This window comes from Balaenoptera musculus, chromosome 4 (assembly GCF_009873245.2).
Source record: "Balaenoptera musculus isolate JJ_BM4_2016_0621 chromosome 4, mBalMus1.pri.v3, whole genome shotgun sequence".
NCBI classification, from domain to species: domain Eukaryota; kingdom Metazoa; phylum Chordata; class Mammalia; order Artiodactyla; family Balaenopteridae; genus Balaenoptera; species Balaenoptera musculus.
The window spans coordinates 73,857,007-73,884,425 of record NC_045788.1 but is presented as its reverse complement, the minus strand read 5'-3'; the positions used below and the strand labels follow the sequence as shown (position 1 = coordinate 73,884,425).

The 27,419-nt window shown below is 38.0% G+C and overlaps 1 protein-coding gene across 2 annotated transcripts in view; it reads right to left on the bottom strand.

Annotated features, from left to right (window-relative positions):
* OSBPL11 (oxysterol binding protein like 11) overlaps positions 1 to 27,419 on the bottom strand; it is a 98,896-nt gene that overhangs the window by 65,766 nt on the left and 5,711 nt on the right. Inside the window, exon 2 of one of the 2 annotated variants that reach the window (XM_036850928.1) lies at positions 5,234 to 5,302. The exons of the other annotated variant lie outside the window; for it this stretch is intronic. Within the exon in view, the coding sequence (XP_036706823.1) occupies positions 5,234 to 5,302 (69 nt within the window). The remainder of the gene's footprint in view (positions 1 to 5,233; positions 5,303 to 27,419) is intronic. 2 annotated transcript variants of the gene reach the window in all.

Here is a 27,419-nt window from a genome sequence, read left to right as displayed (position 1 = left end):
GCATGAGCTCTGAAGTCAACAAATGCTAGGTAAGAAATGAATCTGATTTAAGATTTAATCAGTGAAATAAACAATAAGAATAATGCCAAGGTATTAAGATTTTGTGAACGTAACATTAAATAGGTTACAACTAAAGATTACTTATCCTCTTTAAAAATGAAAAAGCTGCAACTGGAGATGCAGAAACAAGGAACTTGAAACTAAATGATGAAATACTGATACACTTTGGAAAAGAATTTGATGTTCTGATTTGGTTTTAGATTAACTACTTTAGGAAATATGTTAATTCAGATTCCAATTTAAGTAGTGCAATAGTTCTTTTCTTTAGGAAAAAAAACCTAAAAAGTTTCTATTTCAAAAAATTAATGTTTGGGTTTAGAGCAATTTGGCATTCTACATGTTAGTGTGTTCTGTAATAGAGTCAGGTAGACAATTTGATCCAGTTCAAGTTCCTAGAAGATATTGTCTTAAGCAACATGGCAACCATATCAACCATACCAAACTGGAAGAGAATGGAATCAGCCTTTTATTCAGGGAAAGAAAAAGAAACGATGAGAAGAAAACACCAAGTCGAAAGCGGATGCCTGAAAAGGGAGACGGGAAAGCAAGACTATTGTTTTTCTCATTCGTCTTTTAGCATGCTTGTGATTTTAAAAATTATGTTCACATATTCTGATGATATTTGATAAATTAATTTTAATATCTTTGAGAGCTTTAAACCTCCATTTCTTTAATTACTAGAGGAGTTAAACATTTTTTCATGTGTTTATTGACCATCTGTAGTTCTACGTAGTGAACTGCCCCTCACATTTTTGCCTATTTTTAAAAGGGCTGTTTAACATTATTTTCCCTAAGATTTGAAGGAATTATTTTAATTAACACAAAAATAGCCACTGAAATCATCTTAAATTCCTAAAACATATAAAGTGTCCTTAGTAATCTGCCATGGTCTGAATGTGTCCCCACCAAAATTCACATGTGGAAATCCTAACCCCTAAGGTAATGATATTAAGAGATGGGGCCTTTGGGAAGTGATCAGGTCATAAGGGTGTAACACCCTCATGAATGGGATCAGTGCCTTTATAAAAGAGACCCAAGGGACTTCCCTGGTGGTCCAGCAGTTAGGACTCGGCACTTTCACTGCCATGGGCAGGGGTTCAGTCACTGGTTGGGGAACTAAGATCTCCGCAAGCCGAGCAGTGCGGCCAGAAAACAAGAAAAAGAGAGAGACCCAAGAGAGCTCCCTTGGCCCTTAACAGCCTAACAGCCGTGTGAGAATACAATGAGAAGTCTGTGATCCAAAAGAGGACCCTTTCCTGACCATGCTGCCACCATAATCATGGACTTCCAACCTCCGGAACTGTGAGAAATAAATTTCTGTTGTTTATAAGCTATCCAGTTGGTGACATTTTGTTATTGCAGCCTGAACAGACTAAGTCATGCATCTACTACAAAAAATTCAGCAAGCAAATGTAAGGGGTCTGTTGGCAAGAAAGCAGTCTCTTGAATATACTAAAAACCATTGAGTTGTACACTTCAAATGGGCACTACATCTCAATAAAGCTGTGAACAAAGGAACAAATGAACAAACAAACAAGAAATAAGGAAAGGAACGAACGAAGGAAACAAGAAAAGAAAGAAATCTCTTCCGACTGTTCTAAGCAATAAGCACAATTCATTTCAAACAGTCAAAGGAAAAAGACTGATCTCTTCTCTTACAAGCAGTCACTTCAAAGAAAATTTAGAGAATAACATGTTTGGAAATCTCAAGTTTGCTGTGAACACATATTTCTTATCCCAAAAGCATTACCGCAAATTTACAACATGGGAGGTACTCACCTAAATATACAAAAGGAGGGATTGGTAAAATGATAGAAATGAGCCAATAACTGAATATCTTTCTAACACCAAGATGATGTTATGGACCCACTGGCAATAACAGAGCACTTTGGGCTGTCTTTCATCATACATGAATTAATCCAAATGTTCTTCCTTCACCACTTCTCTGGAGATATTTTACAAGATGTGTAGATTGGGGATAGAGAGACAATCCACATAGTGAGAAAACTTAATAAAGCTATTTTGCCCAGAAGGGTACGAGACTCTTGATTATAGTATTTTTATCAAGTTGGCCTAACCAAGAAGCTAAAGAAATGCAGAAACAAAGACTTAAGATTCAGCATCTATCTTTACATGCAGAAAAGTCACCTAAGTTGTTAAAAGGAAAATTAAATAATTGTTTATTTTTTGCAATTTCAAAACAACAAAGACTGTCAGTTTGAGAAAATGACTAATCTTCAGAATAGCCCACAACTTAAGGTGAAGTATCATCAAATGGAACTTTAATCTAAAAAATATTCTGACTTGGAAGTATGTCTTATGATGGCAAAAATCAACTTTAGTGAAGATTCTGGATGGAAAGGCACCCATGTGCTTTGCTCTGACCATCAGTGCTGAGCATGTATAGAACTTCTAAGCCAACTGGGAAGTGATCTCATCTTCAGGAATTAGAGCTGAAAGTGAAAGGAAATGGGTTCAAGAGAGGGTCTTGCTCATTCCTAGGGCACTACATTCCAAAGCAAGCAGTTATTTATAGAGTACGCCCATGCTGGATTTCTCCAAGCTGCTCTAAGTTGCCCTTAGTCAAACAGAAATGGACTGCAGGGAAACTGCCTTGAATATCTGGCACAGGTGCAGTGCTTTTGTTACTTAAGCTTTATCTGCAGCACAGGGACAAAGTGGCTAGGCCTGCCAAAGGAACTGAGCTCTAAGCCTAAGGTCCTTAAACGTGGTCTTAACCTTTCTGTTCCATCTTTTATCATTCAATCTGCATATTCCATGCTGAGAACCCAGTATATCTCTGCTGTGCCACAAGCCTCCAGCCAGGTTGGCAGAAAATGGAAGTTTTTTCTAAAGTGGTCTTGCAGCAATCAAGTTGACAAGCTGAGACCTCTCTGATGGGGCAAGTTGGTAAAAGATTCTGTGTTCTCAGTGGCAAACAGGGATGGGTTGTCTTCATCCCCACTTCCTGCTGCTGCTAAAACTGGCCTCTTAGACAGCTGGAGGGATCGCATGGGCAGAGGCAGTGCCCCTCCCTAAGCTGGAACTTTGGCTTGGATCTCTTAGCTAACTCCTCAGGCAACCAGTGGCCAATGGATCTTTTTGGAAGGCTCCCTCACGCAATGATACAAACACCTGCCCCTTCTCCCCATGGTCTCAAGTTGCCACTGACCTGAAATGCCATCATTAACATATATTAAATCTTATAAGCTTGGGTATATTTTGGAGCTTTCTTACTCTGTTCCACTTCTGAGACTTTCTCAATAATATAATATGAATGAAAGTTGTTGAATGGCATGGGGGAGAAAAGTTAACCTATTTCCCTTTTTAAAAAGAGAACAAAGAATAGTGCTAAAAGCAGAGTGACATAAATTTTTTTAAAAAATATTTTATATGTCATTTAAATGTATAAGCTTTTTAAAAATTACATAAAAACTGAGGTGGGAAAATGCAAAATGAAAAGGCTCCCTTGACTTTGCTCTTTTTAAAAAAAAATAAAAACTGAGAACCTTAGAGAACTACCCTTTTCACTTCAACAGGAATGATTCCCTTCTATGTTTTCACATCCAGCTTTGACCTCTCATATGACCTCCAACTTCCTGCATATCACTCCTATTTGAAAGCCCTACTGTTACTTCAAACTAAACATGGCCCAAACTGCCTTCTCTTTTAATAAATCACATGTTCATCATAGTGCTTCAACTATTTTTTGAAAGTCTGAAAACCATTCTTTCATATACTATGTCCCATTTTCTAGTTGTTTAAGGTAAAATGCAAATTCAGCTCCAGTTATTCCATCATGCTTTTGACCTAGCCAAAAGCAGAGGTCTCCAAATGACATGTGAATAAGAAGCAGCATGTTATAATGCCAAGAACATAGACTTTGGAGTCAGAACTATTTGGGTTCAAATTCTAGCTTTAACACTTGTAAATTTAAAAACCACAATGAGATACCACTTAACACCCATTAGGATGGCTATTATTAAACAAAACAAAACAAAACAAAAAAACCCACATAAAACAGAAAGTAACAAGTGTTGGGAAGATGTACAGAAATTGCAACTCCTGTGCATTGCTGGTGGGAATGTAAAATGGTGCAGCTGCTATGGAAAGCAATATGGAGATTCGCCAAAAAGTTAAACACAGAATTACCATGTGATCCAGCAATTCCATTTCTGGGTATATACACAAAAGAATGAAAGCAGGAACTCCAACAGATATTTTGTACACCAGTGCTCACAGCAGCATTATTCACGATTAGCCAAAAGGTAGAAGTAACCCAAATGTCCACTGACAGATAACTGGATAAACAAAATGTGGTATATACATACAAGGGACTACGATTCAGCCCTAAAAAGCTAGGAATCCTGACACACGCTACATAGGTGAACCTTGAAGACATTATACTAAGTGAAATAAGCCAATCACAAAAGGACAAATATTGTATGATTCCACTTTTATTAAGGTACCTAGAGTAGTCAAATTCATAGAGACAGAAAGTAGAATAGTGGTTGCCAAGGACTCAGGGCAGGGGGAAATGTGGAAATATTGTTTAATGGGTACAGAATTTTAGTCTGAGAAGATGCAAAAAGTTCTGAGATGAATGAAGGTGATAGCTGCACAACAATGTGCATGTATTTAATGCCACTGAACTGTATACTAAAAAATGTTTAAAATGGTAAATTTTATGTTATGTTTACTTTACCACAATAAAAAAAGAAGTTTAATCCCCTGCCCTACAACTACCAATTCCACACAGTATTCAAAATAGCTGGCTTTGCTACTTATTGAGTGCTTGTTTGACCTTCGGCTGGTTATTTAAACTCTCCAAGGTCCCAGAGAACTTTTGAGAATCCTGAACAGGCACCTAATACAAATCTCTTTGCCGTCTCCAAACCACCCTAAAAGCCTCACCACTGCAAGTATGCATAAGGCAAGTGGACAAATGATTCTAACTTCTGAGGCATTTGGAGGCTGCAATTTGGACAGATGTTAACTCCTCCTACCCCTTAAAAAGGAGAAGAAAGTCATCAGACTTTTAGAAAAAACATGGTAAATCTTTCTCTAACATGCTTCCCAGCCATATTTGTACTGAAGTAATATCAGAATATAAAATTATCAGCCCCATTTCTGGTCTCTTGGGAGAGAGATGTGACAGAATAATCACACTTACCTGTATTGCCACCCAGTGACAAGGTTGGTGTACTTCATTAAATAGCCACACACACTTTCCATGTGATCACTGTTTCAAAAAGATCAGAAAGGGCCAAAGTCAGTGAAAATTAGAAGAAATTCCAGGAAGTTAACTGTACAGTTTAAAAAATAGCTGTAGGGACTTCCCTGGTGGCACAGTGGTTAAGAATCTGCCAGCCAATGCAGGGGACATGGGTTTCAGCCCTGGTCCGGGAAGATCCCACATGCCATGGAGCAACTAAGTCCGTGCGCCACAACTACTGAGCCTGCACTCTAGAGCCCGCGAGCCACAACTACTGAGCCTGAGCACCACAACTACTGAAGCGCACGTGCTTAGAGCCCATGCTCTGCAACAAGAGAAGCCACCGCAATGAGAAGCCCGTGCACCACAACGAAGAGTAGCCCCCGCTCACCGCAACTAGAGAAAGCCTGCGTGCAGCAACGAAGACCCAACGCAGCCAAAAATAAATAAATAAATAAATAAATAAATAAGCTGTAGACACATACTTTTTTACAAATGCTTCAAACTTACTTCAGAAGTAAAATTTATAGGTTAACAAATAGAGCTATTTAATCCCCCATATTTCATATCCATAGGACTTTACCAGAGTTCTTCAAAGCAAGTATAATCCCCCATAAATTACTATACAATATTTCAAATATAAAATCATTATATATGTATAAAATTACATAAATATGAAACAAATATACTATAAATATAATTATAAATAAAAATATTTTATAACTTAATTCAATACTAAACAAAGAAAATCCAGTTTTATGGTTCTAGAATAAACTAAAAAAGGTCTCCAGGTCAAATAGTGCCTCCTCAATCTGGTGGGACATGTTATGTCTTTGATTCTTTGGGCTTCCAAAATGGAGATCCTGTTTTTGATGGGTATGACACCCCACTCCCACTCCCACTCCCCCACCCCAGATAGGCATGCAGCAAAGTGCTCATTGCAAGTCTTACCACTGGAAAGATTTATTTGGGACTTGTATCATTAGCCTTACTGAAAGTGAGTTTCTTTACCTCCTGCCCCCTTTTTCTATTTATCAGAAATGTTCTGTTACCGTGGTTCATAGAAAATGCAGTATCTTATTGATACTTTGTTTCCAATATTTTAAGGTTCCTTATACTTATGAAAAGATATTAAAGCTTCACCTACGTTGATGTATCTTTTTGATATATGGGCTTCATTTTTTATTTTGTAACTTACATTAAGAATTCTCTTTAAACTCATCTACTCTAAAGTTTTAACTTTAAACTATAAGATGCAAACGATATTAAACATTTATTTTCTCTACTATCCCTGAATCACAGAGCTTATTTGGTAAAATTTCAGCTAACCAGCATCTAGGAAATGGAAAGTATAAGACAACTGGCAACCTTTAAAACATGGACATCAAAAGCAAAATCAAGAGAGAGCTGACACAACCAACAGAACAAAATTTTTTAAAGACTTAGGTTGATCTGAATGACAAATGAAAAGAGATGAAGATAAAGATACTCTCTTATACAAACACACAACAAAATGCCCATATTGACTGTAAGATTCTAGTAGCTATTATTACTGGAGAGCAAGTAGGAGGATGCCTCAGGGATAAACTCAATGTTGGGTGCCCTTCTAATCTCATTTCTTCAAAGTGCTTGGAAGTTGGGTGCCCTTCTAATCTCATTTCTTCAAAGTGCTTGGAAATAAAGAACTGATCCCATGACTGAGTATATGTTACTTCTTTTTCCTGTATTTTTCTTCCATTCTAAGGCTAGCAAACAACACTGTTTACTAATATTAAGTGAAAACTGCTCACGTCCTTTTGGTTTCATACGGTCACTAATCTCAAGAAGACAAAGGTTGTCAACCTCTAAACCGCCAACCCAAAGTTATGATAATTATACATGTATTCTGTCATGTTAAAACTGACAGTACCATTTGAATTCTCATTTCAGTAATTTCTAAAACCCACATCTAGAGGAAGGATTCTTCTCTAGAAACCCAACCCATTGGATTTTTGCCCTACTTCCAGCCCTATGTCACAGCAAAGCTATTTCTTTCAGTTCCACTGGTACTTGAAAAGGCAGAGATTTCCAGTCTGGCGCTCATGTTTTCCCCAGGCTTCAGGCTTAAACAGCTTTTTGGGGCCAGAGGAATCCCAATGCCCCTGGACTCTGCCCAAAAATAATTTCCCAAAGAGTTCCTCATCTGTTTTAGATATTTAACATAGAGCTTAGCTGTCTTGAACTGTTCTTGTCCTCAAAACTTATTTCTTCACTTATATATGGAATCTAAAAATAAAAACAAAAAAACCCCAAAACTCATAGAGAGAACAGATTAGTGGCTGCCAGTGGTGGGGGTGGGAGGTGAACAAAATGGGTGAAGGTGATCAAAAGACACAAACTTGCAGTTATATAATAAGTCAGTACTGGGAATTTTATTTATAGCATAGTGACTATAGTTGATAATATTGTACATTTGAAAGTTGCTAAGAGAGTAGATCTTAAAAGTTCTCATCATAAGAAAAACAAAGTGTAACAGTGTAGTGATGCATGTTTTTTTAAATTTTATTTATTTATTTTTGGATGCGTTGGGTCTTCGTTGCTGTGCACGGGCTTTCTCTAGTTGTGGCGAGTGGGGGCTACTCTTCGTTGCAGTGCGCGGGCTTCTCACTGCAGGGGCTTCTCCCTGCAGTGGCTTCTCTTGTTGCGGAGCATGGGCTCTAGGCGCTCAGGCTTCAGTAGCTGTGGCATGCGGTCTCGGTAGTTGTGGCTCGTGGGCTCTAGAGCGCAGGCTCAGTAGTTGTGGCACATGGGCTTAGTTGCTCTGTGGCATGTGGGATCTTCCGGGACCAGGGCTCGAACCCGTGTCCCCTGAATTGGCAGGCGGATTCTTAACCACTGTGCCACCAGAGAAGCCCAGTAATGCATGTTAACTAGACTTATTGTGATCATTTTGCAACATACAAAAAAAATTATATTGTACACCTAAAACTAATGTTATATATCAATAATATCTAAATTTTTAAAAAACCTTATTCTTGGTCTATTTTGTCCTGTAGCTTCATAACCTGAATATTTATTTACACTCTGTACCAATCCACAAAAGGCCTAGTGTGTCACATAACCTAAATTAAATATTTCCCCAAAGTACCCAGATATTCCATAATTCACCATTTTTTATTTTCCCCTTTAATCTAGGTTCTCTACACCAAGCTTTCATTACTAGATAAGGCTATTAGCATGCTATAAAAACATTACAACTCAGTTATAGTTCACTTCCTCTGGTTCTAGGACTATATATATTCTTCAAATGGATACGTGAACTGTGCGGAGAATGTTTATTAAACTTCAAATAAACTATCTACAACTGAGAAAAACAAAATCTTCATTTCAAAGCAATCAAAGATTATGCCTCATGTTCCTTATTTTTGTTTAGTCCCTCATATTATTAAAGGTATTCCTCATTTTGGTCATATCTAAGTTATTTATATCAGTCATTTAATGACTATCAATGAATTTTTAAGAGTATAATTTCAGTAGCATCATTCATTAAATAAAATGAACGTGTATCCTCATATTCCACAGTACAGTAATGTTTTATGTTTAATTTTTAGTGTTTTTAATATTTTTGATGCTTGTATCTAAAGAGTTAACCTTCTCACAAAAATCACAAGAGGGATACTGACATGGTTCATTTGGTAGTAGCATAAAGCCAGCTTCAAAAGAAACAAATTCAAATATGTAATTATAAACTGCTGGCCTGCTTTTACTACAGAAAACAGACATCTGAGGTTACAAAGAACCAACTGAAGAGCAATCCATTCTTGGAACAGCTGGTTGCACTGTCCCTCTCTCATCCTTCCCCTTCTCTAGTCAGTACAACCAGCTGATGCGGAACCACTGTGCCATCTGGTGGCTAGCATAAAAAGCTCTGTGAGTGAACATCTTTCGTTTCCTCTCCTTTCTTCTCTCTACTTCCTTATAGTTATTATGTAGTACTTCTAACACTCATGGTTTGCTCCCATTTAAAATGTATAAATTTAATAGAAGATTTACCTGTTAATATGAATAAAACCTAGTTGTTAAAGTGGGAATATACCACATATCTGATTATATCATACTAATATTCTGTGTTCTATGAATTAGAGATGATGGTCCAAAAGACTAATACACAGAAAAATAAGCCATGAAAAAGTTAATTTCTTCTTCAGTCCTTCAGCAACTCCACCACTCAACAAATTGTGTGTATTCTGATCTTGTTAACATTTTATTGAAATTAGCGCTAGAAGCTGATAGTCTATAAATACAGTTGATTAACTGAACTATATGTAAGTGGCATTATTCTATTTAATTTGAGGTTCATCACCTCCTAGGTATCTTAACAATGACTGCTTCAATTCCTAACTCTTCATTACTATAACACACATTTCTTAACCCTTCTTTATCAGACTTAAGGAAGATGTGTAGAAGCTTTTAAAATTAAACTACTTTTTCACCAACATTGAATTCAGTTAAAAAAGTCTGTTTCCATGGTTAGACCCAGGTAGACTAAACCCTGTATTTTGAGAACAGAGGTTCCGATCAATATTATATGTAGAGAAATGACAAGAACCTTGGAAGCCACAGAGACTGTTCTATTCTTCACTGATTTTCTTTCTTCATTTATTTTTAAATGTTAAGCATTTATTTGTATTTTAATAAAAACAAAATAATATATAAAATTAAATATGTGAAAATTAAACATAGTTTTAAAATGAAAAAATAAAATAAAATTAAGCTACTTTTTGAACAGTTTCACATCCTTTTATTTCAGTTCAACACAATTGCTCAGTACCTTCTAAACGCAAAGCACTCTGAAAATCCACTGAAAAGGATGGGGAAGTAAAAAAGGCGATTCCTCTCCATCCCAAATCCATTACCTAATATAAGAAAAATATACCTCCTTGAAGAAAAAGACAATGACCCACTGGGACTCTGCTTTTAGCTGTCATACAAATGAAAAGGGTAGTTTGTTAAAGACACAGGATTCATTAAACAAAGACACAGGATTCAATAGTGATTAGGTTGGAACAATGGGACCTGACTTATCAGATGTGAAATGAGAATGAGAGTGAGAGAGAAGGGACAAGGGGAACACCCAGATTTCCAGCTGGCACAACTGTGTAGATATGAATGAACGTCTTTATGGGGATCATAAAGGAAGTTTTGGATTTGTCCCAATTTAACATGTTGAATTCAAGGGACCTGTGGGACATAACACAGGGAGATATGCAATAAGGTAGCATAATTTGGATTGAACATACAGATTTTGGTAGTGATCAGCATATAAGCACGTAACTAGTATTTGAAACGATGAGAGTAAATAAAATCACCTAGGAAGTATTATAAAATGACAAGAGAAGGGACAGAGTCTAAGAGAGAACCCTAAGGAAAAGTTTTAAAGGCAAGAGGAGTACAGAGAGGAGATAAGTAGATGAGTAGTAGGAAGAAAATCAGGGATATTTCACGTAAGTTTTTGGTCAAGAATGTTTAATACTATTGAGGGGTGAAGGAAGATGAAGACTGAGAAGTTTCTATTAGAGTTAACAACCAAGGGAATTCCCTGGCGGTCCAGAGGTTGGGACTCGGTGCTTTCACTGCTGTGGCCCCTAGGACCCCACAAGCCACGAGGCACAGCAAAAAAAAAAAAAGAGATAACAGTTCCAACGTAATGATGAAGGCAGAGCCAGCTGGCAATAACTGAAGAGAGAAGTGGTTACGGTGATATGGGCTTAAATCAACGGTAGTTGTAAGTGCCTGACAGGCAGGATATAGCAACGAGAAAAAGGCTCACCACAACTGAGGAGAGAGAGAGAGGGAAATGGGGGAGAGGTGGGCTCCGGAGCCCAGGTAGAGGAATTAGAGATGGATACCTTAAGGCATTTATTACAGGCAGAAATTTATGCAAGCTGTAGTAAAGGAGATGCCAGTCAAGCCACAGTTCAAAATTCCTCCTTCCTACTAGGCAAGAACTATCCTCCAAAAAGGCTTAGCTTTGGTTCATTACCTTGTAACATAAATAGCATGAAGGGAGGGAGCAGTCTGCTTAGCTGAGGAAAAAGCAACTGACAACAGATGGGAATGACTGCAACACATGTACCTCCTGGTGCTGTAAAAAGATATTCCACAGAGCAGTGACTGCTTCTTACTCATCCTAGCAGTCCACGCAGCACCTAGTGTATAGCCTGGGATATAAACAGGTGTTCAATACATATCCACTGAATGAATTAGGCAATGGGAAGACAGAAGCAGAATTTTTCTATAAAACCACAAGACAACTGAGTAGCCTGCCAAAAAAAAAAAAAAACAACAACAAAAAAAACAAAAAGAGAAACAAAAACCAGCAACAACAACTCAATTCACAGCCTGTATACTCAAATAAATCCCAGCTAAAACTAATTCTAATTTCAACTGTGTCTTAATCTATACCAAAAAGTATACAAGTCAAGGGAGACTCCCTCCCTTCTGCTAAGAGTCTTAAAAATGTTAATGCTCTTTGGTCCAAGAACTTCACTTCTAGGTATCCAGACAGACAATTAAAAATGTAGACAAACATAATATGCAAACATGTCCACTGTAGCACTATTTATAATAGTAAAAAAAATAAAGTGGAGAGACAAGGAAATGAATGCAGAGGAAAGGAAGAAAAACAAATAAGCTAGATGAATGGCATTAAGAAAATGATTAAGAAATATGATAGAATAGTATTCACCAATTAAAATGCTTATGAGTTTCTAACAACATGGGGAAACGCTTATTAATAGCACTAAAAGTGCAGGTTACAGAATTTTATATAGTGTGTAAAATATATGCACAGAACAAAAGTACACAAAACAGTTAACTGGTTATCACTGGATGGAAGAATTATGGATGATAATTAATTTGCTCCCTTTACTGTTTCACATTTTCCAATTTTAATATATTATTTTTATAATCAAATAAAACATTTTTAAAATGTTCAATTACATTGACTAGGTGGGACAGTCCAGGCACAGAGCTATTTATACTTATTAATAGGTATGGATTAAATTTTTTAAAACTTTCCCATGTGACTATGTGAGCATTGCTCTTTTGGGATGTAGAACTGTGTTTCCTAAAAGCCCTTACTTCTCAAATTAGGTTACACATATCCAAAACTGGGCTAGGTGGCTAGGAGAACAGGGTAAAACTAGACTATCTTTCTAGAGCAAATTTACTTGACTATAAGAAGTTAAAGCATTTTTAACGTCAAAACTCACATAAGGACTTCCCTGGTGGCGCAGTGGCTAAGAATCCGCCTGCTGATGCAGGGGACACAGGTTCGAGCCCTGGTCCGGGAAGATCCCACATGCCGCAGAGCAACTAAGCCCGTGCGCCACAACTACTGAGCCTGCGCTCCAGAGCTCGCGAGCCACAACTACTGAGCCCACATGCCACAACTACTGAAGCCCGCGCGCCTAGAGTCCGTGCTCCGCAACAAGAGAAGCCATCACAATGAGAAACCCACACATTGCAACGAAGAGTAGCCCCCGCTCACTGCAACTAGAGAAAGCCCGTGCGCAGCAATGAAGACCCAATGCAGCCAAAAATAAATAAATTTATTAAAAAAAAAAAAACTCACATAAATGTTAAGAAACTTGCTCCCTCCTCACATATTTCCATGAGGAGGACTTCTCCAGAGAACTCCTGTCCTTCTCTCCCCAGCCGTCCCCCCACTCTTTCCACAGCTGGGCATGAATGAATGGCTCAGCCCGTTCTGGGCTCTCTCCTTTTTATCTGCCTGCCTACCCAGAGAAGATATTCTCATCTGCTCTGATGGAAAAAAGACCTGAGTATTCCAAGCTGCCTGTGACTAGGTGGATAGGCATGACTAATTCCAGGGTGAAATATTAGCTAACCTATTTAACCCATGTTAAAGGCACTTTCTTCAGTGAGTTTTTCCAGTAATAAAACAATTTCTTCACACCCATTAGTATGGCTATTATCAAAACCAAAACCAATCCAAACAAAACAAAACAGAAAATAACAAGTGTTGGTAAAGATGTAGAGAAATTAGAACTCTTGTGCATTGCTGGTGCAACTGTAAAATGGTGCAGCCACGGTGGAGAACAGCATCATGGTTCCTCAAAAAGTTAAACATAGAACTACTATATGATCCAGCAATTCCACTTCTGGGTATATACACAAAAGAATGAAAGCAAGAACTCCAACAGATAAAAATGTTCACAGAAACATTATTCACAACAGCCAAAAGGTAGAAACAACACTGGATAGTCCCACGTAAATCAATGAAGCTAGAACACACCCTCACACCATACACACAAATAAACTCAAAATGGCTTAAAGACTTAAATATAACACAAGACACCATAAAGCTCCTAGAAGAGAACATAGGCTAAACATTCTGATATAAATCATACCAATGTTTTCTTAGGTCAGTCTCCCAAGGCAATAGAAATAAAAGCAAAAACAAACAAATGGGACCTAATCAAACTTACAAGCTTTTGCACAGCAAAGGAAACCATGAACAAAACGAAAAGACAACCTATGGACTGGGAGAAAATATTTGCAAATGACGCAAATGACAAGGGCTTAATTTCCAAAATAGACAAACAGCTCCTACAATTCAATAACAAAGAAACAAAAACCCAATCAAAAAATGTGCAGAAGACCTAAAAAGACATTTCTCCAAAGAAGACATACAGATGGCCAATAAGCACATGAAAAGATGCTCATCATCGCTAATTATTAGAGAAATGCAAATCAAAACACCACTTCATACCAGTCAGAACAGACACCAACAAAAAGTCTACAAATAATAAATGCTGAAGAGGGTGTGGAGAAAAGGGAACCCTTTTACACTGTTAGTGAGAATGTAAATTGGTGCAGCCACTATGGAAAATAGTATGGTGGTTCTTCAAAAAACTAAAAATAGAGTTGTCATATGATCCAGCAATCCCACTCCTGGGCATATACCCAGAGAAAAATATAATTCGAAAAGATACATGCACCCTTTATGTTCATAGCAGCAATATTTACAATAGCCAAGACATGGAAACAACCTAAATGTCCATCGACAGATGAATGGGTAAAGAAGATGTGACATACACACACACACACACAAATACACACACAATGGAATATTACTCAGTCATTAAAAAGAGTGAAATAATGCCATTTGCAGCAACATGGATGGACCTAGAGGTTATCATACTAAGTGAAGTAAATCAGAAAGAGAAAGACAAATCCCACTTATATGAGATACTTAGATTTGTCAAAATCAGAGACAGAAGGCCGAATAGTAGTTGCCGGGGGGCTGGGGGGGTGGGGTGGATGAGGAGTTATTTAATAGGTACAGAGTTTTAGTTTGGGATGATAAAAAATTCTGGAATGAATAGTGGTGATGGTTATATAACAATATGAATACATTTAATGCCACTGAACTGTATAATTATAAAGGGTTAAAATGGTAAATTTTATGATATGTACATTTTACCACAATAAAAAAATAACCTGACGATTTGATTGCATCCTGTCTGATCCCTAATGTTCCCTTTCTCAACTGGTCCTGAACTCATGATATTATTTATAGACCTCTGAAAAACCCAATAACAAATATATTACAGAGTAGAATATAAAATCCTCATGAATTTTGAAGATATTATAGATAACTCCCAAGAAAGTGATATCAACCATGGGCTGCTTTAAATCACAAACTGTATCCACTGGGGGTACCTACTGTCTTATGCAGTTAAGAGAGAGTTCATGAAGAAAGTTCGAGAAGCACAACTGTAAAATGGTTGCCTATACAGACCAAAAACAGAAGAAGTCCAATATATAATCTGATTGTTACAAACAACTAAATTTGAGAAATCCTTCATGCAGATAACTGGCCATTTGAAGATGGGACAGAAGAAACTTCTACATGGAAAAGCAGAAAGTCAATTCTAACGCTTCCAGAAAGTTAGGAAGTGGTTTATTATAATGGGAAAAGCATGAGCTTAACACAAACACAGGTTTGAATCCCAGTGTGACCTTACGCAAGTAACACATCTGGTCCTATGTGTCTTTATCTGTAAATGCGGATAAGAACATCTAACTTCAGATTTATAATGAGGAAATAGGAAGAGATTATATATTTCAACCCAAATACATTTGAAGTATCTTTCAACATGGTAAATGCTCAGCAAGTATTGGTTTTCTCCCACTCCAGGGAGTCGATTCCTCTGTGGGGAAAGGGCTCATTTTCTAGATCAGTTCTTTAGATCTGTCTTACCTTGTTAGCCTGACATTTTCAAGTCAGAATGATGGGACCTAAAAAGCCCTGAGTCCCCCACTTCTTTATTTAAAAAAATAATTATGTATTTTTCCAGTAAGTATTTTGTCAAGAACTATGAAGGGTCTGAGATGTCACCCTATTTGCAAGCTAACAAGTTAGCTTGCCAGTTTCACGGATGCTGGCAGGATACATGAAACTCCTAAGTCAGAGACAAAAGACTTCAGTAGTCACAGCAATAGCAGTAGACAGATCATCAGCCCAATCACATGGGGCAATGCAGAGAGGGCAGGAGATGCCTGCACATGTGGTAGGTTGAGGTACAGAAAAGGAACCCTGAGTGTAGGGAACCCAAATCTTTTAAGGACAGTAAGTCTACCTGACCTCCATGGCAAGGAGACATTATGTTTATTATATTAGACAGTAAACAAACCTGACTTTTGCTCAGGAGGGAAATACTATCTCTATCCTCCAAGACTGTTTGCTATACAAATATTTTTGAAAAAACAGTAAAGAACAAAGGAGAATCAATACCTCTGCTAACAAGTCAGGCAGAAACATGAGAGACCCATTAAGAACTGTCTCCTAATGAGTATTACATACATATACTGAAAAGTTTCTTTCCTTTTTTTAAAAAATAAATTTATTTATTTATTTTGGCTGCATTGGTTCTGTGTTGCTGTGCGCGGATTTTCTCTAGTTGCAGCGAGCAGGGGCTACTCTTCGTTGTGGTGCGCGGGCTTCTCATTGCGGTGGCTTCTCTTGTTGCACAGCACAAGCTCTAGGTGCACGGGCTTCAGTAGTTGTGGCATGTGGGCTCAGTGGTTGTGGCTCGCAGGTTCTAGGCACACGGGCTTCAGTAATTGTGGTGCACGGGCCTAGTTGCTCCGCAGCATGTGAGATCTTCCCGGATCAGGGCTCGAACCCGTGTCTCCTGCATTGGCAGGAGGAGTCTTAACCACGGTGCCACCAGGGAAGTCCCTACAGTGAAAAGTTTCTTATCCAACCTTGTCTTCCAGCCACGAGTTCCCCTCCTCAGAGACAAGCATTTCTCTCAACTTTTTATGTATCTCTTCAGAGATATTCTATGTACCTACAAGTGTGCGCGTGCGCACATGAGCACACACACACACTTTTTTTTTTTTTTTTAATGGTTGTGATTAGGGACTTCCCTGGTGGTCCAGTGGCTAAGACTCCGTGCTCCCAATGCAGGGGGCCCAGGTTTGATCCCTCGTCAGGGAACTAGATCGCACATGCCGCAAGTAAGAGTTCACATGCTGCAACTAAAGATGCCACACACTTCAACAAAGATCCCACGTGCTGCAACTAAGACCTGGTGCAGCCAAAAAAAAAAATGGTTGAGATTACATACACCGTACCTTGCTTTTTTCAGTTTTCTTAGGGATGATTTCATTTTGGTCTAATTCATTCTTAGCATCTGCATAGTAATCCATTGCACAGCAGTACTACTAGTCCCCCTAGTGATGGACATTTGCTTCCAGGCTTTCATTATTACAAACAATACTGTAACAAAACAAGTTACACATATATCTTTGAGTACACCTGCTAAAAATGAAATTGCTAGGTGAAAAGTACATGCATTTTTAATTTGTATAGATATTGCCAATCTGCTCTCCAAAGGCTGCAACCAATATAACTCCCACCTTTCAATACAAAAAAAGGGCCAGTTTCCTCATACCAGCCTATAGCACCATTGTTGGCCAACAAAAATAGGGTGAATTTTTACCTATAAACAGGACTTTCAGACATTACTAGCAGGCTTTTCAATACCGCTTATGTTCAAAATTAAGTTTCTAAAGCTTAAGTATGAGGTAGTGTTATACTGTGGAATGCACACCTAAAAGGGATGGATACAGGATCTAGTTCTGACTTTCCCACTGACTACCACCATGAATGACACTGACCAAATCACTTAATTTCTCTGGGCCTCAGTTTTCTCATGCTTTAGCTAGATGACCCTTTCAATCTAAAATGTGTGTACATTACTCATTACTCAAAATTCTAAAGGTTTTTTCTCAAAAGAAAATTATTTCAAAAGTAAAGTTTGCAAATAAGAGCAACATCATGTTTCACATTTAAAAATTTTAGAGAAAAGTAGGAAATTATTTCTTGTTCACATAGTAGCATTTACTTATCCCCCATATACTCTCAAAAGGTCTTCGCAGTAAGCCATTTCAATGAGACCAAGACAGCACAGACCAAGAGAACAGCAGGGTACTAAAGTCCACTGCCACCCTCCCTATCTGTATGTCTACTCTCTCTTTCTCTTTTTGTATGTACCTCTCTCTGGCTTTAAACCATACTTGGTTCCAAAAACACATTTAGAGTAACATTTAATTTCTGTCTGTATAGCATAATTCAAGAAAGAATGTTTTCTTCCCTTGTGCTAATTCTTTCAAAATTGAAAGTATAAAGAAAAAGCAGAAAACCATTTCCCTTCCTCCATATTTGAATAAAAAAGGGGGAAAAAAAGGTGACAACAAGAAGCACCAAGCAATGTTCATATTCATATATATATATGTATATACATATATATATATACATATATATATATACATATATATATATAACCTGACTAAAGAGTTGATTCTTCTTTTGAAAATTTTACACTTATTACCTAAGTAACAACAAATTCAAACGCTCAAGTTTTTTTCCTTAAAGAACCTATAAATATTAATTATTCAAAAAACAACACAAAATTTTAAAAGTTCATTCTACTACTTAAATAAAAGAAAAATCTGGGTATTCCCTGGCAGTTCAGTGGTTAGGACTCTGCACTCTCACTGCCAAGGGCCCAGGCTCGACCCCTGGTCGGGCAACTAAGATCCTGCATGTTGCCTGGCACAACCAAAAAACTAAATAAATAATCTTTTTAAATAATAGTTTCATCATAATTTTTGGTGGAGATATATATATATATATATCTTCAAACTCCCTATTACTACTAGGAAGTGGATCACCTCCCAATTACAAATGTGTATAATCAAATGATTGCATATCTTGTATAACTATAAAATCACTTGAAATTTTAAAAATATGACTTCAAAACATACAATGTATACTCTAAGATGAAGCCATGTCTCTGAGCTACCAAGAATATAATAAGAAAAAAAATTTTTAAGGCATAAGTATATTTTGTATAGACTTTTCCCAATTGCTGATTTAAACTAATTCACAATTTACCATGATAGCAAAACAGGATAAAATCCTACTCAAAGGCCGTCGCTCTCCAACACCAGCGCCAGCTCTAGCTTGTTGAGCACCAGCCAAAGGAGAAGGTGGGTAAGTAAGAGGTCTCTATACCATGGCTCGTACAAAGCTGCCTGCCTGCAAATCCACCAGTGGTAAAGCACCCAGGAAGCATGGCTACAAAAGCCGTTCGCAAGAGTGCGCCCTCTACTGGAGGTGTGAAGAAACCTCATCGTTACAAGCCTGGTACTGTGGCACTCCGTGAAATCAGACATTATCAGAAGTCCAGTGAACTTCTGATTGGCAAACTTCCCTTCCAGCCTCTGGTGCGGGAAACTGCTCAGGACTTCAAACCAGATCTGCACTTCCAGAGTGCAGCTACTGGTGCTTTGCAGGAGGCAAGTGAGGCCTATCTGGTTGGCCTTTTTGGAAACACCAACCCGTGTGCTATCCATGCCATAACAATTATGCCAAAAGACATCCAGGGCTTCCCTGGTGGCACAGTGGTTAAGAATCCGCCTGTCAATGCAGGGGGCATGGGTTCGAGCCCTGGTCCGGGAAGATCCTGCATGCCCCGAAGCAACTAAGCCCGTGCGCCACAACTACTGAGCCTGTGCTCTAGAGCCTGCAAGCCACAACTACAGAACCTTGCGTGCGTAGAGCCCGTGCTCCGCAACAAGAGAAGCCACCGCAATGAGAAGCCCGCTCGCAGCAAGAAAGACCCAACACAGCCAAAAATAAAATAAATTTATTAAAAAAAAAAACTTAGCTGTTAACTGCAGAAAGGATTCATTCATTAAAAAAAAAAAAAAAAAAGACATCCAGCTAGCATGCCACATACATGGAGAACATGCTTAAGAATCCACTATGATGGGAAACCTTTCATTCTTTAAAAAAAAAAAAAATCCTCTTCTTCCTGTCATTGGTAGTTCTGAATGTTAGATATTTTTTTCCCATGAGGTCAAAAGGTACTTAAGTATATGATTGCTAGTGGAAAAATAGGGGACAGTAATCAGGTATTGGCAGTTTTTCCATTTTCATTTGTGTGTGATTTTTTTTTTAATGATTTAATTTTATTTATTTTTGGCTGCACTGGGTCTTCGTTGCTGCACTCAGGCTTTCTCTAGTTGTGGCGACCGGGGGGGTTACTCTTCGTTGTGGTGGGCGGGCTTCTCCTTGCAGTGGCTTCTGTTGTGGAGCACGGGCTCTAGGCGTGTGGACTTCAGTAGTTGTGGCACATGGGCGCTAGAGTACAGGCTCAGTAGTTGTGGCACGAGGGCTCAACAGTCGTGGCTCACGGGCTCTAGAATGCAGGCTCAGTAGTTGTGGCGCACGGGCTTAGTTGCTCCACAGCATGTGGGATCTTCCCGGACCAGGGCTTGAACCCATGTACCCTGCATTGGCAGGCGGATTCTTATCCACTGAGCCACCAGGGAAGTCCTTTTAATATAAATGTGGGGACATAAAGCATTAATGCAACTCAGAATGTTTCAGTGAACAAGTTTCAGCAGTTCAACTTTAGTATAATCATAAATAAACCTGTTAAATTTTTCTGGAAAAAAAATCCCACTCAGAATTTAATACTAAAACCTCACTCATAATAAAAAAAAAAAAAAAGAATCAAATTAAAACTACACTGAAGTACCATTTTTTAACCTATTAAACTTTTAGATTTTTGCCAATCTAATAAAACATTACACTGATGAGGCTGATGGGAAATAAGCACTCAATCATTGCCACTGTACACCCCAATGAGGAGAAATCTGATAACTACTATCAAAATTACAAATTGACTCAGTAATTCCGACTCCTGGGTATTTTTCCCACAGATATATTCATATGCTTGTGAAATGTGCAGAAGGTTATTCACTGCATCATTATTTATAACAGCAAAATTTTGGAAACAAATTAAATGTCCATCGACAGGGAACTTATTATAAAGGTGGACTGAATTGTGTCCCTACAAAATTCATATGTTGAAGTCCTAACGCCCAATGTGATGGTATTTAGAGATGGAGCCTTTGGAAGATGCTTAGGTACAGACTGGGGCCCTTATGATGAGACGTGCCCTTACAAGAAAAACCAGCGAGCTCTCTCACGCCTCTCTCTCTCAACCTCTCTCTCCCTACCCCCGTCCCCCTCCCCCTGCCATGTGAGCACACAGTGAGAAGCACCCCCAGCCCACCCCTCTGCCATGTGAGGACACAGTGAAAAGAAGGTCATCTGCACACCTGGAATACTCCCTCACCAGAACCTGACAATGCTGGCACCCTGATCTCAAAACTCCCAGCCTCCACCAACTGTGAGAAAATAAATTTGTTGTTTAAGCCATCCAGAGTACAGTATTTTGTTATGGCAGCCTGAACTACTATTATATACATATATGTGTGTGTGTGTGTGTGCACGCACACACACACACACACATAGTATGATACCATTTGTGATAAAATTAAAAGTGGGGCAAATGTATATTGTATTTACTTAATTCTTTTTTAAAAAATCTCTGAAAGCACACACAGGAAGCCATGAGTGTGTACCCTCTATTTTTAGGTGGAAGGAGTCCTGAGCAGGTGGAGGATCGAAGGAAGGAAGGAAGGAAGGAAGGAAGATTTTCATTACACACCTTTCAATATTTTTTTGGATCAAGTGAACATATTACCTATTCCCCAAAATTAAATTAAAAATACTTTTCATTTATGTTAGTTATAATGTGCAACATCTACAAAATTGTTAAACAAGTAATTCTTTATAGAATTGAGGGTATAGGCTCAGGCAGTATATTAAAAAGGCCTCTATCAAGGTTAGGAAACCTGTTCCAGAAGGAACATTGGTGGCATTTCATCTCACCATTTATATAATTTTCATTCTGTCCCTTTCTTCCCTCCCTCACTCCCTCTCTCTCCCTCTGTCTCTCTTTGCTATGTCCTTTTTCTGTCCCTGTTTTCCCTCCTGTTCCTTTTCTTTTTCTCTCCCTTCTATGCCTCTGACTAAGGTTTCCAGCTACAGCCAGTAGCAACCATACACTTCAGTCTACCCCTCCAGGGACCTTCCAGCCAACCTCAATAGTAGCAATGGAAGCAAACTGCAATGGCAGCCAAACTCAAGTACAGGGAAACTCCAGGTGGGAAATCATGTTTTGTTACAATACCTAATTAACCAAAAAGAAAATCCTTTCTTTCACCAGCAAACTATACTACTCTATTAACTGTCCTAAAACCCAGATGGTAATGCCAAAACACTAATGTGACTGTTCAATCAGGCAATTTAGTTTTAAGTTAAACCTGAACAAGTCTGGACACAAATCATTTTATTAAACAAAATCAGTACAGTGGAAGATTCTTAGCTAGGAAAGATTTTCCCTCTCTCAAAGTAGTATAATTTACATCAAGAATATTCTCCACTATTTCCAGAGTTCAGAGTGCTAACCATTACACCATGGGCCCTGCTATCTCTACTATATTCAAAACCAAAAACAAAAGACATAATTTCCCACAAGTCTATTTGATGGACAATTACCTCTGGGACCTAAATTACATGACTTATTCAGAAAATACTAAAAAAAAAAACTAATTTGTATGTTCTAACATTAAGTTGTTTGCATAGTTTTTTGTTTTTTTAAATATTTATTTATTTAGGCTGCACATGGGATCTTTGTTGCAGCATGTGGGATCTTTTAGTTGTGGGCATGCGGACTCCTTAGTTGCGGCATGCATGTGGGATCTAGTTCCCCAACCAGGGATCGAACCTGGGCCCCATGCACTGGGAGCGTGGAGTCTTACCCACTGGACTACGAGGGAAGTCCCCTTTTTGTATAGTTTCAATACAGTATCACTTCTAGGAAAATATGAACTCAAATGGATTATATTTAAATTCGTAAAGCAGAAATATAAGAAATCACAGCATACCATAACAAACCAAAATCTTGTTCAAGGCTTGATAGAGTTCTCACTAGATTTTTGGTACAGTATTTTACTGTTTTCAGTTTCATGCTTATAAGTTGTCTTTCCCTTGTTTTTATTGTCATCTGTAGCAGATTTCAGATAGGAAAACAAAATCTAGGGTACAGAAATATATATCCAACTTCCCTTTAACCCCTACAGAGAAAAAAGCAAACATTTATGACTTTTTCTTCAAATCAACCTCAAAAGAAGTGGTAAAATCTCAAAGACAGCAAACATTAGGTTATATTTAGGCAAATGTCATTTCCCCATTTGCAAATGGGTACTTTTCCCTGTAACAGAGTATTTAGAGTGGAAGATACCAGGTCTGACCACAAAAATTATTTCTATACTATACATTTGCAGACTTCTACCCATTTACTGAAATGCATACTATCTGATGATGAGGAAAAGAGATCTGTCTGTTTGTTAACAGAGGTTAGCTAGCACAGAGCCCAAAACAGGAAAAAGCAGGCCCATCATACACCCCAATTTGCTTCTCGGTTCCTCCTCTGGGTAGTTCTCATCTGTCCATTTTAAATAAACAAGTGGCAGATTTGCAGATTTGAAAATTTTTCTGAAAGCTGACATGAAGAAAAATAATGGAAACACACACATTTTATAAACTTTGAACATTACTATGAAAAAGGAAGGAAGGATCTAGAATTAAGAAATCTAAAAAAAAAAGAAATCTATTTTTAAATGGTGAATATAAATCATATGAGTATAAATTACTCTGGAAAGAAGAAAATTTAAGGCTAATCTAATAAATTCACATCTCAGCTTTGGTTTTAAAAAAGTCTGTCATGACATATTTTGCAAATGTAGTTGAGGCTCTTCCCTTTTCTGATTCTTTTTCATGACCCTCCCAAACCAAGCCTTGGGGTCCCTACTTTCATTGTTCTGAGAGCACACGTTAATTTGGAAATTAACTAATAGAGGGCTTCACACATGGTAAACGCTCAAAAGTATTTGCTGCATGAGTTAAAACACTAGTAAATGATGAAACCACCATGTTCTAAACTAATTATTTATCAATAATTATTCATTCCTTTAGAGAGCTCATTAAAAGTATTTAAATAAAGATATTAAAAGTATTTAATATCTTTATGCAAATAACTACTTAGGAATAAAAGTTCTTTCACTTACTAGCTATATAACCTTGGCCAACTCATTTTGATTTCCGTTTTCTTCAACTGTAAAATGGGGATAACGAAGCCCTAGATGCCCTATCTTCGTCCAAGAGGATTAAATGTGATAACAGAAGTGAAAACATTCTGGATACTACAAAGGCAATTATCTACATTTCTAATGCACCATATCTCTAAGGTCACTTAAACATTCTGGCAACTTAAGCTGAACATACCTAAAAGCAAATGCATCATTTGACTCCCCCAAATCTGTTTCTCCTATAGACAAAGTTTTATTCTGGATAACTGAAGTCAATTTTTACTTCCTTCCCTCACTACTACCTTCTACCCAATCACCTAATCAACCACCAAGGTCTGTCACTCTTCCTCTAATGATTTCCTTCTTTTCCAGCCTACTAACACCTTCCCTTTATTAGCTCATGTCTAGGTCATTGCAACTGATCTCCAAGTAGCTCCTCTTATTCCCCAACAGTCAAATTCAGCCTCCAACTCTCAGCTTTACTTCCAACTGTGTACTTGTCAAATCTATCTCAATCATAGATGACAATCTTGAGTCCATTCATACTAACATTTACGACAGGCACCTTCTTGCATGGCTTGCATTGATCCCCACCTGCTGGTATTCACACCTTTGTGTGGGCTGAACCTCATCTTTCTTCTAATGATTAGTGAAAAGTGATGTGACTTCACTTCCATGCCTAGGTTACGAAAGATTGTGACTTCCTTCTTGCTAGCACTCTCTTCTTACTTCCTCACTCTGATGAAACAAGCTGCCAAGTAGTAAGATGCTCTGTGGAGAGGCCCATGTGGCCAGGAACCAAAGGAGGCCACCAGTGGTCAGTTCATGAGGAACTGAGGTCTGTTTCCAACAGGCCAAAAGAACTGAATTGTGCCAAGAGCCACAAGAATGAGCCAGGAAGTGGATCCTTCCCAGCTGAGCCTCAAGATGACTGTAGCCTTGTGGAAGACCCAGAGCCAGATCACCCAGCAATGCTGCACAGACATTACTGACCCACAGACACTGTGAGACAAAAAAACGCTGCTGGGACTTCCCTGGTGGTCCAGTGGTTAAGACTTCGCTTTCCAATGCAGGGGGTGCAGGTTCGATCCCTGGTCAGGGAGCTAAGATCCCACATGCCTCGGGGCCATAAAATCAAAACATAAAGCAGAAGCGATATTGTAACAAATTTAATAAAGACTTTAAAAATGGTCCACATCAAAAAAAAAAAATCTTAAAAAAAAAACCAAAACGCTGCTGTTTAATTTGCGGATAATTTGTAACACAATAATAGATAACACACTACCTCATAATTTCTAAATAAACTCCAGGTGGATTAAAATTAAACATAATTAATTATAATTAACATAATTAAACATAAATTAAACATAAAACCACCAAATCATCTTAAAACTAAATGAAAACAAATATTCATAAAAATAATTTTCTATAATTTGAAGTGAAAGAAAAAAAGGGTAAGAGTCTGACTTATACAAGTTTTCTATATGCCTGGAAAAAGGTAATAAATTAAAATACAAAGACTATGGAAAATCTTTGCAGCAAGTATAGCAAAATACTTAACCATACAAAATTAAAATATATTATATGTAGTTATATATTTGTTATATATATAATATAATATAACAATTATATTTATAATATAAATATATAATATATAATATATTTTATATTATAATATAAATATAAATATATAATATAATTTATATTATAATATAATATAAATCTGAAACTATAGTGAAGAAATCAGTAAAAGATAGTGCCTCCAGGGAGGAAAGCTGGGTGGCTGGGACAAGTACATAAGGTAAACATTTCACTGTATATCCCTCTTTTATCAAAGTAGTTTAAAGCATTATTGATATTAAAAAATTAATTAGTATGGAGTATTTTAAAATAGACTTCAAGGACTTCCCTGGTGGCGCAGTGGTTAAGAATCCAATGCAGGGGACACGGGTTCGAGCCCTGGTCCGGAAAGATCCCACACACCGTGGAGCAACTAAGCCCATGCGCCACAGCTACTAAGCCTGAGCTCTAGAGCCCGCGAGCCACAACTACAGCACCCACATGCCACAAATACTGAAGCCTGCACACCTAGAGCCCGTGCTCTGCAACAAGAGAAGCCACCGCAATGAGAAGCCTGTTGCACCGCAACGAAGAGTAGCCCCTGCTCGCTGCAACTAGAGAAAGCCCACGCACAGCAACAAAGACCCAATGCAGCCAAAAATTAAATAAATAAATAAACAAACATCGACGTAATTAAAAATAAATAAATACTTAAAATAGACTTCAAGTATATTAATAAAAATATTGAGAAAATATTAATAGAAAAATAAAAGATATAAGCAGCTATTTCACATAAGAAAAAATAAAATTAATCATAAAGAAAAATAAAGTAATAATGGATCAGAGACCTAAATGTAAGTGCTAAAATATAAAACTCTTAGACAAACACATATGTGCAAATCTTTGTGACCTTGGACTTGGCAATGATTTCTTAAATGTGACACCAAGTATAAGCAAAAGAAAGACTGGGCTTCATAAAAATTAAAAGCTTCTGTGCTGAAAGTAATTTCATCAAGAAATTGAAAAGATGGGAATTCCCTGGCATCCCAGTGGTTAGGACTCAGTGCTTTCACTGCCATGGGCCTGGGTTCAATCCCTGGTCGGGGAAATAAGATCCGGCAAACCACGTGGCATGGCAAAAAAAAAAAGGGAAAAGACAACCCACAGAACAGGAGAAAATATTTGCAAATCATATATCTGATAAGGAAATTGTATGCAGAATACATAAAGAACCCTTACAACTCAAAAAAAACCCCCAAAATCCAAATTAAACATGGCCAAAGGACATCAACAAAAAGTCTACAAATAATAAATGCCGGAGAGGGTGTGGAGAAAAGGGAACCCTCCTACACTGTTGGTGGGAATGTACGTTGGTGTGTCAACTATGGAGTACAGTACAGAGGTTCCTTAAAAAACTAAAAATAGGGGTTTCCCTGGTAGCACAGTGGTTAAGAATCCACCTGCCAGGACTTCCCTGGTGGTGCAGTGGTTAAGAATCCGCCTGCCTCCCGGGTTTCGGCACCAAAAAAATAAAAAAAACAAAAAAAACAAACAAGAAAAGAATTCGCCTGCCAATGCAGGAGACACGGGTTCGAGCCCTGGCCCGGGAAGATCCCACATACTACGGAGCAACTAAGCCCATGAGCCACAACTACCGGGCCTGCACTCTACAGCCCGCGAGCCACAACTACTGAACCCACATGCTACAACTACTGAAGTCCGTGCACCTAGAGCCTGTGCTCCGCAACAAGAAAAGCCACCGCAATGAGAAGCCCGCACACCACAACGAAGAGTAGCCCTCACTCGCCACAACTAGAGAAAGCCCACGCACAGCAACGAAGACCCAACACAGCCAAAAATAAATAAAAATAAAATAAAATAAATTTATTTTTAAAAAAACTAAAAGTAGAGTTACCATATGATCCAGCAATCTCACTCCTGTGCATATATCTGGAAAAGAGGAAACTCTAACTCAAAAAGATTCATGCACCCCAAT